Source organism: Girardinichthys multiradiatus, chromosome 3, assembly GCF_021462225.1.
Source record: "Girardinichthys multiradiatus isolate DD_20200921_A chromosome 3, DD_fGirMul_XY1, whole genome shotgun sequence".
Classification (NCBI taxonomy): Eukaryota; Metazoa; Chordata; class Actinopteri; order Cyprinodontiformes; family Goodeidae; genus Girardinichthys; species Girardinichthys multiradiatus.
In genome coordinates this window covers 11,092,353-11,111,148 of record NC_061796.1, presented here as the reverse complement: position 1 = coordinate 11,111,148, position 18,796 = coordinate 11,092,353, and the positions used below count along the sequence as shown (strand labels likewise).

General features: G+C 38.2%; 1 protein-coding gene across 1 annotated transcript in view; it reads right to left on the bottom strand.

Annotated features, from left to right (window-relative positions):
- Window positions 1–18,169, bottom strand: part of LOC124864409 (A disintegrin and metalloproteinase with thrombospondin motifs 16) — a 90,104-nt gene extending 71,935 nt beyond the window's left edge. Inside the window, exons 1-3 of the mRNA XM_047359195.1 lie at window positions 17,654–18,169; window positions 17,409–17,496; window positions 11,052–11,410 (exon numbers count right to left, since the gene is read on the bottom strand). Coding sequence (XP_047215151.1) covers window positions 11,052–11,410; window positions 17,409–17,496; window positions 17,654–17,743 — 537 coding nt within the window. The 5' untranslated portion in view covers window positions 17,744–18,169. The remainder of the gene's footprint in view (window positions 1–11,051; window positions 11,411–17,408; window positions 17,497–17,653) is intronic.
- Window positions 18,170–18,796: the final 627 nt, after the last annotated feature.

The window sequence follows — 18,796 nt, the reverse complement described above, 5'->3', positions numbered from 1 at the left end:
CAGCTGAAAAATAATCATTTACTCAAATCACGATCAAAAAACATTGCTCCTACCATTCATCTTGAAACACCTAATTATGTGTTTTAATCTGAATTATCTGAGGTCCTGAGGCCAAATTCAAGCCATATATCACCCCCCACCCCCCTCACACACACACACACACACACGCACACACACAACTCCCCTCCCCCCTTGCCCACCCCTCTTGGTCACTTCCAATTTGGTGCTAAATTAAGGGGGATTACACATTACACTTCACTTTATTTCTTCAGTAGTTTGAGCTACATTTTATCAACTCTAGCTCAGTCTGAAATGCTTTGATCAAACCCAAAGTTGATAATTCTATATTAAACATACATTCCTTAAAATAAAGATATAGGTTGATCAATGTTTTCCATTCTATACTTTATTCTTTCCCTTTGAGGGTGCAGAAGGAGGTAAACACATTGATGCCTTCAACCCCATCGCTTGCTATGCTTTCCATTGCTTTCAATGAACAAAGGGTTTGCTTTCTGGAAGACTTCCATTTGGGTTGAGTTTCTGCAGTGGCTTTTATTAGGTCTAAACTGTCACAGAATTCCCCTGATAATTTCTGAGCCAAGTTTGGAACACCTGCTAATGAGTATTTTAGTGTTACTGTGAAAGCTGCATGCTGTGCATACCTTTAATTTGCATTTTGCGTAATACTTTTCATAACCCTTAAAACTCTGTCTTTTAAATGTGTTCCTTTGACTTTTGCGATCAGATATTTTTTACCATTTCTTCTAATTTCTTCATGCACATTGACCCTCTGTCCAAAGCTTAGAAAGTTTTTCTTTTTCAAAGAGATTTTGCACCAATTTTCTCTAAAATCCTTTATGTCATAGGTAAAAAAATAAAAAATAAACAAATCACTCAGCCTCTATTTGGGCTAATGTCAATTAATATTTAAAATCTAGTCAAAATGTTGGCATTATAATATTTGTAAGGCTATGAAACAAAATATGATCATTTATATTTAGAGTATATATTGTATGTTTTTGTTTGAAAACACAACCCAGACCACTTAGTCTATAAGAAGTAAGGTAAAATTAATGCAATATATATTAGAACCTTTTATGCACAGAATATTACAATCTACAATTTGGTTTGCAAATAAATACATTATTTGCAGAAATGCTATGTATACTTACAAAGCATGTTTCTGAGCTGTTTATTTTAAGGCTGTGTATACAGGCCTCTATATCAGGAGATCGGGTCACTGGCTCTAGTTCTATATAGCCATAGTCATCAGATTACACACTGTCTTCCACTAGGTGCAAATAGCTGTCATAAAATGCTGAAACACTACTTGGGAGGGCACAAACAGCTGGGCTCTCCAGAGTCAAGACTGACACAGACAAGCAGCAACAGGAATGGGGATGGGCGGGTAAGAAAACTATAACGGAAAGCAAGGAGTCAGTAGGAAGCATTCAGTGTATTAAAAGGTGCACCTGAATGTCCAGTATGCGTCTCTCTTATTTATTTCCCCAAATTAATTGGGGATTTTCACCAGGAATTGACTCTGATCCACCCGAAGTCTGCTTTGCATGACTGGAAGAAACAATGATTGATATTCATGCATGATAAAACCGGTAAAATATTTTCCAGATTTCTTCATAAATGGTATGCAAAACACTGAAGATAGCAACATGTCAAGACCACACTATTCACTTTTCAAAGCTCTATCAGATCAGTAGAGCATCCCTCATATAATTCTGGAAATCCCAGAGGTGGGCCAAGTGTGCAGCATGAAATTATCACTGCAATTACTAGCCTTAAGGCAAAAAATTCAACCAGTACTTTTACAGAAGAAATTAAAAAAGAGGTTTGGGTTACAAGTGTGAGAGATTAACTTGGGTGAAGACAAACAGAAGCATTTGAAGGAAGACTAATAATGGGAATTTGAACAAAATCTTACAGACCTAGTTATGCCTAATTTAATAACCAACTAATTTATCAACATATCTTCAGAAAAAAAGCCTGAAAAAAACTTTAAATGTTATTTTTCTGGATACTACCAAGTACACACTCTAAACCTTATGTGGGACATTAATTGTCCATCAGCTGTTGGATCTTAGGAGGGTCTTAATCCTACAAAGTATTTCAATGCTAGACTGACATTAGTGTCATAATATTTCACTGTCTCATTCATTGTCAAATTTAATTATTCCAGACTGACACTGGGAGACAATATCCTTAGCTTGTCCTTACTTAGGGTTTAGTGACTCCTTTTAAAATTCAAATTTTACTTCGGCAACAGTAAAGCTATGGTAGCAGTTTTGGAGCAGTTTTAATACAGAAAACAGGTACAATGCTGAGCTCTTTAATTTTATTTATAATATTAAAACTTGCACTAGGTAGCACAGGATCCAGGTACAGCTAGTTGAAATCTGCAAATAGCCAAGTTAAACAGTCACCAAAGCAACTAGTTACCATTTTTTTCAGCAAAACAAAAATCATAACATGTTTCTTGAAGATCTAGTTGCATGAGATGTGCTGTGATGTATCTTAGAAGAGAACTCATATACATCTAGAGTAAGCTCAGTGGTAAATTAAAAGTGCCAAGTTCTGTGCTAAAAGGATTGAAGCCTAACCATTGGCAGCACAGCTGAAAAACTGACGTAAATGTTGTAGCCAATAATAATATTACTTAAGCTCATGCCAAGGTATGAAAATGCTCTGTCTGCACTGATGAAGATAAACTCAAATCAGCACATTGAATACTTGGAATAGCTACAACACGATAGTCTGGCCTATTTTGTGATTACCTCAACCTTTATTTAACCACATGGGGGCACTCACGGACTGTCTATAGTGCATTGAAGTTTCAGCCCACGGTGATCAAGTGATGAAGGCGTTCAAACTGCAGGTCTTGAGGCTCAAATCCGATTTTTTCAGAAATCGGATTTACAGTATTTGTGTGGTTGTTCACATTACTTTGAAAATGCACACCACAACAGTAAACAGAGAAATAGGTGTTATGGTTTAAGTGCACAACAGAAGCCATTTATTATGTCAGCGGGTGCTGTGGAAAACATGTATAAAAGGAGAGTGAAACTCTTTATTGTTCTGTTTTAGGGAGATCTGCCTGCCAATTCAGCAAAACAAACTGGATGCAGAGACGCAGCAAGCAATGGTGGGGCAGGGATGTCACGAAGTTTACAGAGACTGAGTTTATTCAGAACTTTATCACGTTGAGGGCAACTTTTAATCATATATGTCAGCGCCTCTCCTCTCAACTCCACAGCCAGAAGACTTGATGCAATCCAGTGTATCATACTGCAGCAGGCGCAGTTCATCAACTGCTCGGTCACCTTGATGGCATTTTAAAGTCTTCTGTTTGAACAATTTTACAATACAAACTACATTCCACATCCAGACAGTTCCTATAAGCCTTTCAATTAGGCTTTAACAAAGTTTTATCTCTGTTTATTATCAAGCTCTAACGTCTTGCTTTTACTCCACTGTGCATTAGTTCTAGTCGATCGTCTGTTTTGCTAACTGCTACCGTTTCCTGCTTTGCGGTGCAAAGTTGTGATGAAAAGTGACGTCAAAGTCACATCTAATGCGCCTTAGTCGTTCCCACTGGGGTCACATTCCAAAAGATCAGACACAAGTCGGATTCAGGACCACATATGAATGTGGCTCAAATGTGACTTGAAAAAGTCAGATATGGGCCAGATATGAGTGTTCACACTTGTTCTAAAAAGTCTGACGTGGTCACTTGACCCCCAAAAAATTAGATTTGGGCCACATTTGTCTGCAGTGTGAACGGTGCCTATGAAGTCTCATAAAAGCAAAAACATATGAGATGCTAGCATCATGACAAAAAGGCAGCACACCATGCAATTACACTCTACATCCAAAAAAGCACACTATACAAAAATGGAGGTGCATCATAAGCAACACATATTCTGCAAGGGTGTGACAGAACGTGATGGTTTGACAAAATATGCTTTCACGCTTAGAACCAGATAAAACATATAGAGACATCAACATACATAGGAATGTGCAACATAATGTGGCAGCAGCTCTTTTCCTCTCACAGTTGTGTTCAAATAAATGCAAAATACCTTTTTTCACCTTAGATGAAGAGACTTTACCTGGCTTCTATCTTTGAATGTGGCCAAGCCTTACACTGGATGACTATACAATAAAAACAACAAATATTTTACTAGAATGAAAAATGTCAACAAAGCACTTTGCTAACCCTGTAACACTTTCACTCCAATAAAGCTAGACTAAACCACATTATGCTGCAACATGAAGTCAACACAAAGGAGCAGCAATTATGTGAGGTTTCCTTTCACATGTGTGACTGTCCAGAGTATGAAACTTTTTGGTAGGTGGGTTGTGAGCTTAGTTGGGACTGGCATGCTACCTTTGTTTCACCAATGCATTGCTTTTGAGAAAGGAACTTTCATGGTTGATCTCTCTACTGTCATCAAACCCCATATGGGCTGCCACAAGGGAAAAGTTGAAAACACATCTTTACTCCTGTCAATTGCACTTAGAAGTACTGAAAAAAAAAATTGTAGGGATTATATTGCTGGAAAGACCCTTATAATCTCCCTCTCTTGATCTTTTTCTTTTACTATGATTTCTTTAGTTTTCTTTCTGCATTTATCTACCAGCCCCATAAGCCCTCATCTGGGCTAAGTAACTCGGAAAGAAAGAAAATATTTATTTAGGATGAATAACCCAACCATGGTTAAAACCAGGCCCATCAAAGTAACAACTAGTTAAACTTTGGGTCACTCGCTGAATATCTGTTGCCAATATTTGCTTGTAGACACACTACAAGGTGTATCTTAATAAAATAGATTATTACTGCAAAGTTTATTTATTTCAGTAATTCGGTTTAGAAAGTGGTTGCGATTATCTAAGTCAGTCTCCTTAAAGGACTAGGCCTAACACACCTATCAAGGCTGCAGTTATTCCTGTTACTTGTGGACCTCTGTGTACCACACTGTTTTCTTCCACTAATCTTTCTGTTACTGTGTTTTAACACAGGACTCATTTGAGTTATTTATCAAAATTAACTGAAATAAATGCTTGAAAAACATCGCTCTGTGTATAATGAATCTATGTTTGTTTCACATTTTCATTTGGATTACTAGAATAAAATAACTTTTGGAAATATATCTCTATTTATTGAGATGCATGTGTTCTTCAATAAGCCAAAACACAAAAAAGCTTAACCAATGACTGTCTTCTGGAATACTGTCAAGTCAGCAGCCGTAACCATGATTGTGTCAGTTGTAACATGGCCATAACATATAACATTACTGTAATAATTGATGAATAATTAATTAATAAATCATTTATGTTTCAATCATATATGTTAATGTATTAAAGATGCACCTGTACATTAAAATATGCTAAGATAATTTTATTTTAACCTCAAACTAGTCAAATCATCCCCACAATAAAAAAAGTATTTGTGTTGTAGGTACTTGTCTCTGAGTGAGGTCTTCACCATGACTGTGAGAAATGGCCCCACATCAATGGTGTAATACTGACTTGAGGCAATGAATACAAGTTTAATTTAATGGCAAAATCATTTTATTATTCATCTTACAACCACTTTGAATTATTGAGATGCTTTTGTTAATATGTGTATTTGTAAAAACAAAGAACATGGTTCAGAGCATGGTATGAGACATTTGGGCATTTGTGGGACTATTTAATCTTTCCCAAGAAGCCTTAATGTCTTTGATTGCAGATAAATAATTTTAGTTCCCTAACATATAACAGAAAAAGTCCAATTCCCTTTGGATGCAATGGCCCAGTTTGTCCTGGCCAACATCAACTGTGAGAACCACATTTACAGGCACAGCAACCCTCTATGACTAAATCTTTTATTTGGAACGCCTCTGACCACATACATACTTACAGATGGACAACTGTCCCTTGAGATGTGCCATTTGAAACCTCTAGTTTCAGAGGGTAATTCTCAGAAGCAAAAGTGATTTCTACAATTCTAAACATTACCAGTGTGAGTCAGGTTTTAATACAGTTAAAAAGGGCCAGGCTGAGGTGAAACTAAGTCGAATTATTTTTATTTTAAGACTTGTTCTTTATTAAAACTAAGGGAACACTATGCATTTGATTTTAAGCTTATGACAATTAAATATATGTATATGTAACGGGAAAGGGGCATATTTCTGTACAGACTGCAGTGGAGGGACATTTGAGGGTCCAACATCATCAGTGTAAATGCATTTTTAAAAAAGTCAAATACACTCTTTCTGACATTACTGGACATCCTATTCTCTACCTTCAGTGGTATGTGAATTAGAGCCTCACAGAGAAAAACTGAAAGAACAAACTATGTGTTTAATAAAATAATGCTGAACAACAACTATATTGTACTTCAATTTGGCTCTATTGCCAGATTTAGTTTTAAGTACACATTATCGTTAATTTAGACTTTCTCATTTTTCATATGAAAACTAAAAGGGGCCACTAACTTCTTTTTTTTCTTGATCTGTAGGTTTCAGCGTGACAAGCCCTGACACATTGTGTTTACATTATCACATTATCAAGACCAGTCAGGTTTATATGGCTCCCAAGCTCCTGATTTTCTTTAAGTCAAGTCAAGTCAAGTCAAGTCATGTTTATTTATTTAGCGCTTTTCAGCAACGAGGCACTCAAGGCGCTGTACATAAGGAAAATCATTACAATGATACAGAAAATGAAACAGAGGTAATTAAAAAAAAATAAAGAGAATGGAATGATGGATAAGAAAATGACAGGAAAGTTGAACAGTTTTCTGGGAGTTTATTCCAGATTAGTGGAGCATAAGAACTAAAAGCTGCTTCTCCATGTTTAGTTCTGGTTCTGGGTATGCAGAGTAGATTTGAGCGAGATGACCTGAGATGTCTGGGTGGTTGATACACTGACAACAAGTCTGTAATGTATTTTGGTGGTAAGCCATTCAGTGATTTATAGACTGACATAAGTATTTTAAAGTCTATTCTCTGAGCTACAGGGAGCCAGTGTAAGGACTTTAGAACCAGGGTGATGTGCTCCACTTTTAGTTCTAGTGAGGACGCGGGCAGCAGCGTTCTGGATCAACTGCAGCTGTCTGATTGACTTTTTAGGCAGACCTGTGAAGACACCGTTGTAGTAATCAATTCTACTAAAGACGAACGCATGAATTAGTTTTTCAAGGTCCTGCGAGACATTAATCCTTTAATCTTGGAGATGTTCTTTAGGTGATAGAAGGCCGACCTTGTTACTACCTTTATGTGCCTCTGAAGGTTCAGGTCTGAGTCCATCACTACACCCAGGTTTCGAGCCTGACTGGTGGTTTCTAGCTGTATTAACTGAAGCTGTGTGCTAACTTTTAAATGCTCTTCCTTTGGTCCAAAGATTATTACTTCAGTTTTGTTTTGATTCAGCTGAAGAAACTTTTGGCACATCTATGCATTGATTTCTTCAATGCATTTACCCAGCGTTTGAATGGGTTCATGGTCACCTGGTGACATCGTAACGTATAGCTGTGTGTCGACTGCATAGTTATGATAACTTACGTCGTTGTTTATTAAAATCTGAGTTAGGGGGAGCACGTAGATACTGAATAGGAGGGGCCCTAAGATGGACCCTTGGGGAACACCACATGATTTTTGTGGTCTCTGATGTAAAGTTACCTACTGACACAAAAAAGTCCCTCTCCTTCAAATAGAATTTAAACCAATCGAGTGCTGTACCAGAAAGGCTGACCCAGTTTTCCAGGTGCTCTAATAAAATGGAGTGATCAACAGTGTCGAATGCTGCACTAAGGTCCAATAATACCAGCACTGTGGTTCTTCCACAGTCTGCATTTATACGGATGTCATTGAACACCTTGACAAGAGCAGTCTCTGTACTGTGGTGAGCACGGAAGCCTGACTGGAAGACATCGAAGCGGTTGGTCGTTGTTAGGAAGTTGTTTAACTGCTGAAACACAGCTTTTTCAATAATCTTACTGATGAAGGGGAGGTTTGATATAGGCCTGTAGTTCTGTAGTAGCAGCTTGTCCAAGTTACTCTTTTTCAATAGAGGTTTGATAATTGCTGTTTTCAGGGCCTGGGGGAAAACACCTGACAAAAGGGACGTGTTTATTATTTGAGTTAAATCAGATGTTATTACGGGCAAAAGATCGAGACAGCAGATCGAGACAGCAGGAAGAATAGCTTAGTTGCTGTACAATTTCTTCTAAGTTTTTCTAGTTTATTTGGTGAAATTGGGAAATTTTGTCAAAATCAGTTCTAGTTGGAGACAACTTTGGTACTGGAGTTGATGTGGATGATTTGACTGCCCCTCTGATCTTTTGGGTTTTTTCACTAAAGTAGTTAGTAAATTCATTGCAGGCCCTGGTAGAGTGGAGTTCAGATGCTACAGTTACAGGAGGGTTTGGTAACCTGTCGACCGTGGCAAATAATGCACAAGCATTGTTAATGTTTTTGCTGATGATCTCAGAAAAGAAGGATTCCCTTGCATTTTTCAGTTGTAGGTTATATCTGTATCTTCTCCATGGAGACATTTTCTTCCCAAAAACGACTTTCACTTTAATTGGAGCAACTGAATCAATGATGTCTGAGGTTTTAGAATGAAAGTTATCTACCAGCTCATCTACAGTGTTACAGGGCAAATTGGAGATAGAAGAGTAAATCTGGTTAAAGTTTTCAGCCGCACCGTCCTTAAAGATGCATTTTCTTATAATGTCTCTTTGGCAAACTGAGCCACTGGAGATGATGCTTTCAAAAATAACAGAAAAGTGGTCAGATAGGGCAACATCAGTTATAGACACCTTGGAAATGTTTAGACCCTTAGTGATGAACAAGTCCAAAATATGTCCCTGTTTGTGCGTTTGCTGTTTAACATGTTGAGTCAAACCAAAATTTCTAAGAGTGTCACATAGATTTATTGTACTTCTGTCTTCAGGATTGTCCATGTGAATGTTGAAGTCTCCCACAATTATTAAACAGTCATAATCAACACATATCACAGATAAAAGCTCATTAAAATCAATGATAAAGTTTGTTTTGGACTTAGGAGGCCTGTAAATATTCAAGAACATGGTTCGGACCGGGCTCTTTACCTGGAGAGCCAAATATTCAAAAGAGTCAAATTTGCCAGAAATACTTTTTTACACTTTAGTAAATCTTTAAAGAAAGTGGCCACCCCTCCACCTTTTCTTTGCTGTCTGCTCACACAAAGAAAATTGTAGTTCGGAGGCGTCGACTCTATCAGAATGGGAGCTTCATTAAATTCATGTAACCATGTTTCAGTTAAAAACATAACATCAAGATTGTGGTCAGTAATGAAGTCATTGATTAAAAATTATTTTTCTGACAGAGATCTAATGTTCAGTAAAGCCAGTTTATATGACTTAGTTGCTGATATTAACTCCGTGTCTGGTTGTACCTGATTGTTTATTACTGTATCTTATGATTTAGTTCAGCTAATGTGAATAAAGCACACCCCGATGAATGTAAATACAGCCAAAACCTAAACTAAAACAAGATTGTTCCATGGATATACTTTCAGTTCAACTGACCTCTTGACTGGTACAAAGGAAAAAACATTTCACATTCTGCATGTTACACAAATAAACGTCAATGTATGCTATTGGTATTTTATGTTATAGACCAACACGAAGTAGCACATAATTCTAAAGATAGATAAAAAGGTACACATGGTTTTCAAACCTTTCTACAAAATTCTGAAAGTGTGGTTTGCATATATTTTCAATTCAGATACTTCTAAATAAACTCAGATGTAACCGAATACCTTGAGAACACACCTAACTAAATAGAGTCCACCTGTGTGTAATTTAAACAGCATTTAAATACAGATGTTTTCTAAAGGTTTCACAGTTTTGCTAAAGAACAAAGGAAAACAAACAGCACCAAGGAGACCAAGGAACACGCCAGACAGGTCAGGGATTAATTTCGTGGAGAAGTTTAAGCGGGGTTAGATTATAAAACAAAATCTCAAGCTTTGAACATCTTAGAGAGTGCTGGTAAACTCATCATCTAAAAATAAAAAGAGTAACACAACTGCAAGCCTAACATGTTGTGGTTGTCCAGATAGAATGACAGTGACAGCCAAGGAGAACGTTATTCAGAGAAACATCCAAGAAGTTCATGGTAGCTCTGGTGTAGATAAAGAGAAACCTCTATTAGTCTTGCCCTTCATAATATTGACCTTAGCAGAGTTGCGGGAATAAATCAAGAATTGAAAGAAATACCATTAGAAATCCATTTAGTAGTTTGCATTAATCAATGTAGGGTACAAAGCAAACATAACATGGAAGAAGGTGCTCTGCTCAGATGAGACCCAGAGCGAACTTTGTTGTCCACATGTAAAGCTTTGTGTGGTAGAAAACTAACACTGCACCCTTAACACACAATCTGCACCCTGAAACATGATAGTAGTGCAATTATACTGTAGGGGTTCTGTTCTCAGCCAGTGACAGAGAAGCTGGGCAGAGTTGATAGGAAGATAGATGGAGTTAAACACAGGGCAATCCTGGAATACAACCTGTTAGAGGACACAAAAGACTTAGGGCTGGGCCAGAGGTCCACCTTGTGTTTATATAAACTCAAGTCCATGTGTTATAATGGCTCAGTCAAGATCCAGAGCTAAATCTAATTGAGTCTTTGATAAGTCTTGAAAATTAAAGTTTACAGACAATCTGATTTTAAGAATTGATGCTGTCCATTTAGTCTCGGAGAGCTCAAGACAATTTTCAAGGAAAAAATAGCAAAACTTATAGTCTCTAATTGTGCAAAGCTGATAGGGAAAAATGCCAAAATTCATGCAACTGCAATTGCACTGAAAGGTGGTTCTATAAAGTATTTACTCAAATGATCCAAATACAATTGATGCCACACTTGTCAGATTATTATTTGAAACACCTTCTAACACCTAACAATTGTACTTCATTTTGTGTTGGTGCATCATGTGAAATGTGAATATTCTCACTTCTTCTTGCCCAGCTTCGGGTGCAACCTGATTCTATGCATGTTCAGACTCACCATCCCCAAGCACGTGGACAGTGCCACTGAGGAGTTGACCCTTGACCTCAGTGACCCTTGGTAAAAGCATTGGTCATCTTGGTGGAAGACCCTCAGGCTCTTTGTGCCGTTTCCTCCCAGGACCTGGACACTGAAGCCAGGTGCAATCAGGCTTTCCGAAGTCTCCCTCAGCTCCATGTGGAAATCCTGGCCCAAGCCTCTGAGCTGGAAGTGGACTGTTTCACTGCTGCTACCAGTGTCTGAAGGTTGTGCATCTAGAGTCAGGGATCGACGATGTCTTCTACGCTTATGATGGACGATTTCATGGGAGATGTACACACCATGGTGGTTGACCTCATATGGGGTTACTATTTCGTATTCTGTGTAGGATAAAACAGAGGGCAAGAACAAAAGAGGACAAGCAAATTGTATAAATATTTATTTATGCAAAAATGAATAAATACTGAGACACTGAGTTAAAATGCAATCTGAACAGTTACACAAGCAGAATACTTCCTTTAAGGATGTATACTTTTTAAACACAGTGAAAGTATGCAAACAGTTTTAGCCCCTTGGGAGCATTTTTGTATACATAGCATCTTTTAAAACATCTTCAGATTTCCAGGCAGGTTCTGATCCTATAAAAGTCAAACACAATTTAAAGAATATGTGAAAATATGAAGCTTGATCTTTTATTCAGTGAGAAAGGCAATCGTAAGAAGCAAAAGTGAGAAGAACTCTGTTTATTCTGTCAAGATAACGTGTTTGGTCTGGATGTTCCTTTTTAGAACTTCCCTCTAGTCAGATGAGCGAAGCAGAAACAAGTTGAAAATGGAAACAAGTTGAAAATGGACTTGACTTATAAACCAGTTTTATTTTGGCCACAAACCTTGAAGTTTGCCATGATATATATCATTTTATAAAATGAATCTGAACATTATTCAGCTTTTTTGCAAAGGAATAATGATGCAGCACCCTAAAATAAGCATTTTCAATACCTACTACTCTATTCTACCCAATCCCATGAATTTTAAGACATTGCTTGTTGCTAAGCGCTTTCAATTTTGCTGAAATGCCTTACATGTGCTGCAGGTTATTCCAAATGGATCCCAACAGATTCAACTTTAAAATATTTGAAATATTTTCATAACATTTTGTTTTTCAATGAATTGCGTGGTTCTGGTTCCTGTCTTGCAATATGAACCAGGTTTTTCTTGATTACACTTAAAATATACATCATATTTCCCTTAGAATTGCATGGAAACAAGAATTTAAATAAGAATTCACTATAGCAACAATGTTGATAGACCATTCAGTTCCAGCAGCAAAACAGGTCCAATTCATGACTCTACCACATCCATGTTTCACAAAGTACCACTATTTTGATTTCCAAACATAGCACTGCTTTGTTATTTCATACTGTTTGATAAATCTGTCCATTTCAGTCTTTACAATTTTTTTTTGTAATGATCCACTGGTTATAAACAGTGTAGTGGTGTTGTAGTAACCTGAAAACATGCAGGAATGAGAGCAGTAGATATTTTCTTGGATTGTTATTTTTCAGATTTGTCCTGATAGAAGATGATTGGCCATTGTATGAAGGGGCTTTTAGATGCTTAGCGCTGGCCCAGTTTCCTTCATGAAGCTTTAAGCTTATATTTTCAAACCACACTGTGCAGCATCTGACTGAACTAGTGGAGACAGTTTGTTAACCTTTTTACTTTTTCATGTTTTTTAAATACAGCAAAATGCACATTTTACATTGATGACTTGGATATTACCTTATACTTGCTCAAATATTTTAGACAACTAGATTTATTTTAGATTTGTTGTACATTGGTATTTCTAATGCAGTTAGGTTCTGGACTTATGTGGTGACCAGCCTATGCATGATCATTGATTTTAACCTGAACCAATACCACATCTGAAGCCTGATAAATTCTGAGATGAAGAAAACAAATAACAAAAACAGTACTTATAGAAAAATTTGTGTTAGGCAATTTAGTAAAGTATGTAATTAAGCTGACACCATGAATTTGGATACATAACATTGCTGAATCAACTGAACTAACCCCAGATCTTAACAATTCTTCCACAGTCTCACCAGTCTAATGGGTTCAAAACCTTATCCAACATTTTTAGCATGCACATACCTACCTACCTACCTACCTACTGTTTGCTAGTTTTTAGTGTTTGATGAGATGTTATTAAGAAACAGCTATGATGCAAGGTTTTTAAAAACATATATCTTTAGATTCCTTCTCATTGTTCTTCTACAAAGTCATAACTGATACAAGTTACTACAACATGTTAGACATTGTTCTTCTACCTACATCTCATCTTGAATAAAAAAATTACCATTATTTTTCTTTCCTCTTTTTATGTTGTTCTTGCCCAATACATATATTTCTGCTGGCAGGGTCAAGACATAATTGCAAGTAAAGCAGGCTTTTCCAAAACACACCACTCTGCAGAGAGTGAGTTATATTATACTGTGTAATACAGTCCTCTAACTTTTACAAACACATTGGTCCTTTGGCAAGAGAAACTAATGTACAATTCACCAAACGTTGATGATCACTTAGTAACACCCTTAGCAGCACAAAAAAACGACAGCCCCATTGTTAATTGTATACTGCAATGTGCATCGCCTAGCAATAGTATTCCTACAACTCAAATGTATCCACATTTTGCAAAGTTGCAACTACAAATTTCACATGTGCCAGACCAACACAGGATAATACAGATTTTAGATGTGGAAGGAAAAGGATTCATGATTTTCAAAATTATTTACAAATACAAATCTACTACCCAAAAGTGTAGTGCAAATTTGTGCTCTGCAGTGTTTACTTTGATACCCAAAAAATAAAACACAGTGAGAACATTTGCATGCAGAAGTCACCTATAATAACTTGAGGCTTCAGAAGAGGGCTAGAGAACACTGATGATCAAACAGCATCATGAAGACCAAGGAAAACATCAGACAGGTCACGGATAAAGTTGTCATAAAATTGAATGCTGGATTTGTTATAAAACAAATTTCTAAGCTTTGGACATCTTATAGAGCACTGTTCAACCTATCATTTAACAAAGGAAAGACTACTTGAAAATCCAACTCTGGAGGAGCTGCAAAAATCCACAGCTCAGGTAGAGGAATCTGCTTTTATGGAAGAGTAGCAAGAAGAAAGCTCCAAGCAAACCACAAGAAGTGATTTTTGCATTTCGCCACAAACCATTGAAGACAAGCCAAGAATAGGGCAGAAGGTGCTCTAATGAAATGAGACCAAATATGAACTTTTTTGGCCTATATGCAAAATGCTACATTCTACGGGAACCTAACATTGCCCATCACCCTAACCCACCATGCCCATAAGGGGGACACACCATGATTTTCTTCAGGGATTTTCTTCAGCAAGGACAGGGAAGCTGGTCATAGTAAATGGGAAAATGGATGGAGCTAAATACCGGGGAATCCTGGAAGGAAACTGTTAGAGGCTTGGGTGAACGTCTCCCTTCCAGTAGGACAACAACCCTATAGGCAGGGCAACAATTTATTGTTTGGATCAAATTGTTGGGGCACGTCTTGCTGGCGCATCTGTGACCAAGACAGCAAGTCTTTGTGATGTATCAAGAGCCACAGTATCCAGGGTAATGTCAGCATACCACCAAGAAGGACAAACCACATCCAACAGGATTAACTGTGGACGCAAGAGGAAGCTGTCTGAAAGGGATGTCCGGGTGCTAACCTGGATTGTATCCAAAAAACATAAAACCACGGCTGCCCAAATCACGGCAGAATTAAATGTGCACCTCAACTCTCCTGTTTCCACCAGAACTGTCCGTCGGGAGCTCCACAGGGTCAATATACACGGCCGGGCTGCTATAGCCAAACCTTTGGTCACTCATGCCAATGCCAAACGTCAGTTTCAATGGTGCAAGGAGCGCAAATCTTGGGCTGTGGACAATGTGAAACATGTATTGTTCTCTGATGAGTCCACCTTTACTGTTTTCCCCACATCCGGGAGAGTTACGGTGTGGAGAAGCCCCAAAGAAGCGTACCACCCAGACTGTTGCATGCCCAGAGTGAAGCATGGGGGTGGATCAGTGATGGTTTGGGCTGCCATATCATGGCATTTCCTTGGCCCAATACTTGTGCTAGATGTGCTTGTGCTAGTCACTGCCATGGACTACCGAACCATTGTTGAGGACCATGTGCATCCAATGGTTCAAACATTGTATCCTGAAGGCGGTGCCGTGTATCAGGATGACAATGCACCAATACACACAGCAAGACTGGAGAAAGATTGGTTTGATGAACATGAAAGTGAAGTTGAACATCTCCCATGGCCTGCACAGTCACCAGATCTAAATATTATTGAGCCACTTTGGGGTGTTTTGGAGGAGCGAGTCAGGAAACGTTTTCCTCCACCAGTATCACATAGTGACCTGGCCACTATCCTGCAAGAGGAATGGCTTAAAATCCTTCTGGCCACTGTGCAGGACTTGTATATGTCATTCCCAAGACGAATTGACGCTGTATTTGCCGCAAAAGGAGGCCCTAAACCATACTAATAAATTATTGTGGTCTAAAACCAGGTGTTTCAATTTCATTGTCCAACCCCTATACACCTCATTAAGAATAGGACTACAAAATATCAACTAAAGCGGACTGAACTCAAATGCATGCTGCATTTTTACACATTTGTATTAAAAAAAACAAAAAACATAAATAAAATAAAACCATGTATCCCCGTCCTTCCACTTCATATTTATACCAATATGATGTTGGCCAGTCTTATAAAATCAACAGAGAACATGCTGAAGTTTGTAGTTGTAACAACAAACACAATTTGGGATGTGAAAACGTCTGCAAAATACTGTAAATTAGAAATTACAATGCAGCAGTGCAAAACTCATGTTTCATTTTGTCAGATTAAGAGACAAATTAAAAACAGCAATCTTGAATGTATGGTAGGTTAAGACAGTTTTCAGCCATGTACAGTGTGAGCTACTTTAATAATTAAATATAATTCAGACACATGGCTTGGCTCTGCAGACTGGTAGGCAGTTTGTCATTACAAGCAGTGCGACTGCCTGAGGTTTGAACTTTGTCAGGCGATGCATCTTGAGGCAGACAAAGTTCTTGCCCACAGAATGAAATGCATGCACACTCATTAACACCTGCATATAGTTTAAGCACTTTGCTTTCTATTGACTGCAACAGGTTTTCACACATGTGGCTACAGTGGAAGGCAACCACCAATTCTTTAAATATTCACCATTGTGATTATCTATCTGTAAGGTTACGTACAAATGCAGCCATCAAGTAACAGGCAGGAAAGCATGTAAAAGTAAGGAAAAAATAGTCATAAGTCACTTCTTTGTCCTCCACCATCAGCAGAGAGATACACAGGCATAAGCAGACAGTCTCTCTTCTAGTGTAGAGACCCACTCTAAGTAAAAAAAAAAAACAGCTGCAGTGACCCATGTCTGGCAATACACAAAGAGTCTGTGGGAAAAGTGCACACAGACACACACAGTTTGTCTGCTGACGTCTACTGAACTGAGACAAGATCTTGCAGTTGTTAGTTTGTTGGTTTAGTGGGTCCTGATGGCCATTAGCACTGATAAAACAGTAGGCGCTCTGACTTAAAGTCAGCACCAGTTTCAGTGTTGAGTTTGAGTACTGAATCTATGTACTCCATGATAATCAAACGTTTGGTGTCAGGTACTTGTGAATGTTTAATAAACCAACAGTTGAAATTTTCAGAGTAGCTATCACAAGTTAAAAGACATGTATTCTTGCATTTCATGACAACATCAACAACAAAACAATCTGGAGTTTAAAATCAACAAAGCAAATTGTCGACTCAGAGGTAAAATGCAAACTCAAACAACAGATGGATCTCCCATATGTGCTTGCATACATTAATATTTAGCTAATCGGGAACTAGTTCACCATCACTGGAAACTATTGTCTCAGACTTTTGGTACAGCATAGAAATCTTTGAGGATTATATAGCTTTGGTTAATTTACCTCTTTTTCATTAACTCCACTTATATATACACAATAGTTCACTCGTTTCTACTCACAGTGTTCCAACAATGAGCTATACAACAGTGATCAGCTGCTGCAGCAGCAGAAACTGGCTATTTTGTGTCAGGTTGCGTGTCGCCTCCCTGTGGTGAAGAGAGGAAACTCGCCGCACAGGTGAGCGCTGCCTCAGCGATGTCAAGAAAGACTCTTAGATTCGGACAGAGCAGAAAAGCTTGCAAAAAACTATACTTAACAGTACACATCACAGCAACACAAAAACAGCATTTAAATTTTTTATGAAAATCAGTCAGATATTTAGTAACTTTTAACACTTAGCATACCTGTGTGTTGAGGTAAATTAAGCGACTGAAGAACAGCCGAGGCACCTTGACATTCAGGGCGGTCTGCACCATTATTCAGAACTACGCTCTGCAAGGAAAGGAAAGGTAAGCGTGCCTTCCGTCCTGCAAATTCCCACCTATCTCTATGCTTTGAACAGTTGCATTAAAATGCGATGACTTAATCAGATCTGAAACGTGCGCGTACGTGCGCTAAGGGTATAATTAATCCACTACAGCAGACTTACTTTGCACGATGTGCCAAAACAGATGAAGGACAAAGTCAACCACCGCGTCCAGTTTATCTTTTCTGCAGGAAAAAGGCGCAACAAAGCCATCTCCGTGGATCACCTTTGTATAAAAAAAGACTCGGGAGATTTTCCAGCAGCTTGAGTTGAGAAGTCAAACAACGGCTGCAGCAGTTTGGTGAACAAAGCATCAACCAGTTTTAGCTGCAGTCTTCTTCTGATAAACCGGTTTGGTCTCCATTCATTTCCAAGCGCACTGCCCAGATGCAAGAAAGTGGATGAACTCAGGTCCTCTCCCCCGTCAAGTCATGCTTCCTTTTTTTTCCTCAACAACAATCACTTACCCCCTCGCCACTCACTCCCTTTGCCGCTCTCTGTCTCTGTCTGCCCAGTGACCCCTGCGGACCACTTTGACTCCCTGACAAAAATCATGTGATTGTCATAAATAGGCCGTGATTCTTATTGGCAATAGCCAACTTCTATGAGAGTCGCACTGAGCCCTTTCCTCAGTGGAGTCTGCCGAGGCAGCACTGAATATAACCATGTGTGCTCGGATGAGTGAGTGCAGGGGGTGGTGATAACTAGACTCCGGCGAGTAGCCAATCACATTTGGCACCTGAGTTTTTATCGATCTGTCTTCTAAGTCATGCATGACACGCCACTGTGACTGATGGACAAAAAGAAAGAAATGCTCTTGTATCCCATGTTCAAAAACAGTTGCAAGGCAAGAAAATCTAAGACTTTTTATGTATAGGTGCTCTTTGCCTTTAGTGGTTTGCCCCATGACAAAATGCATTAATCAGATGTCCGATACTTGCATGACCAGTATCACCAATAGCCTTACCTACACTTTACTCAAAAAAGCAGCGTATGTGCTTTTACACATAAGAAGCTGTCAAGATTTATGAGATTTGTGTTTTTATTTTTATGACACTATGTGTTATGTCTCTGGTTTTCATTAGCAATTGTATGGGTATTCATTATTTCACTGTGAGGACATCAAATTACGTTTATTTTAGTTATTCATTTATTTCTTTTAATTCAGTGTACTTTGTCCTTTACTTTAAAGTGACCCTTTACTTGATAAACAGATCCAGTTTATATAAAGAAATATGTCATCAGATTAGGCCAGACATGCAGAAA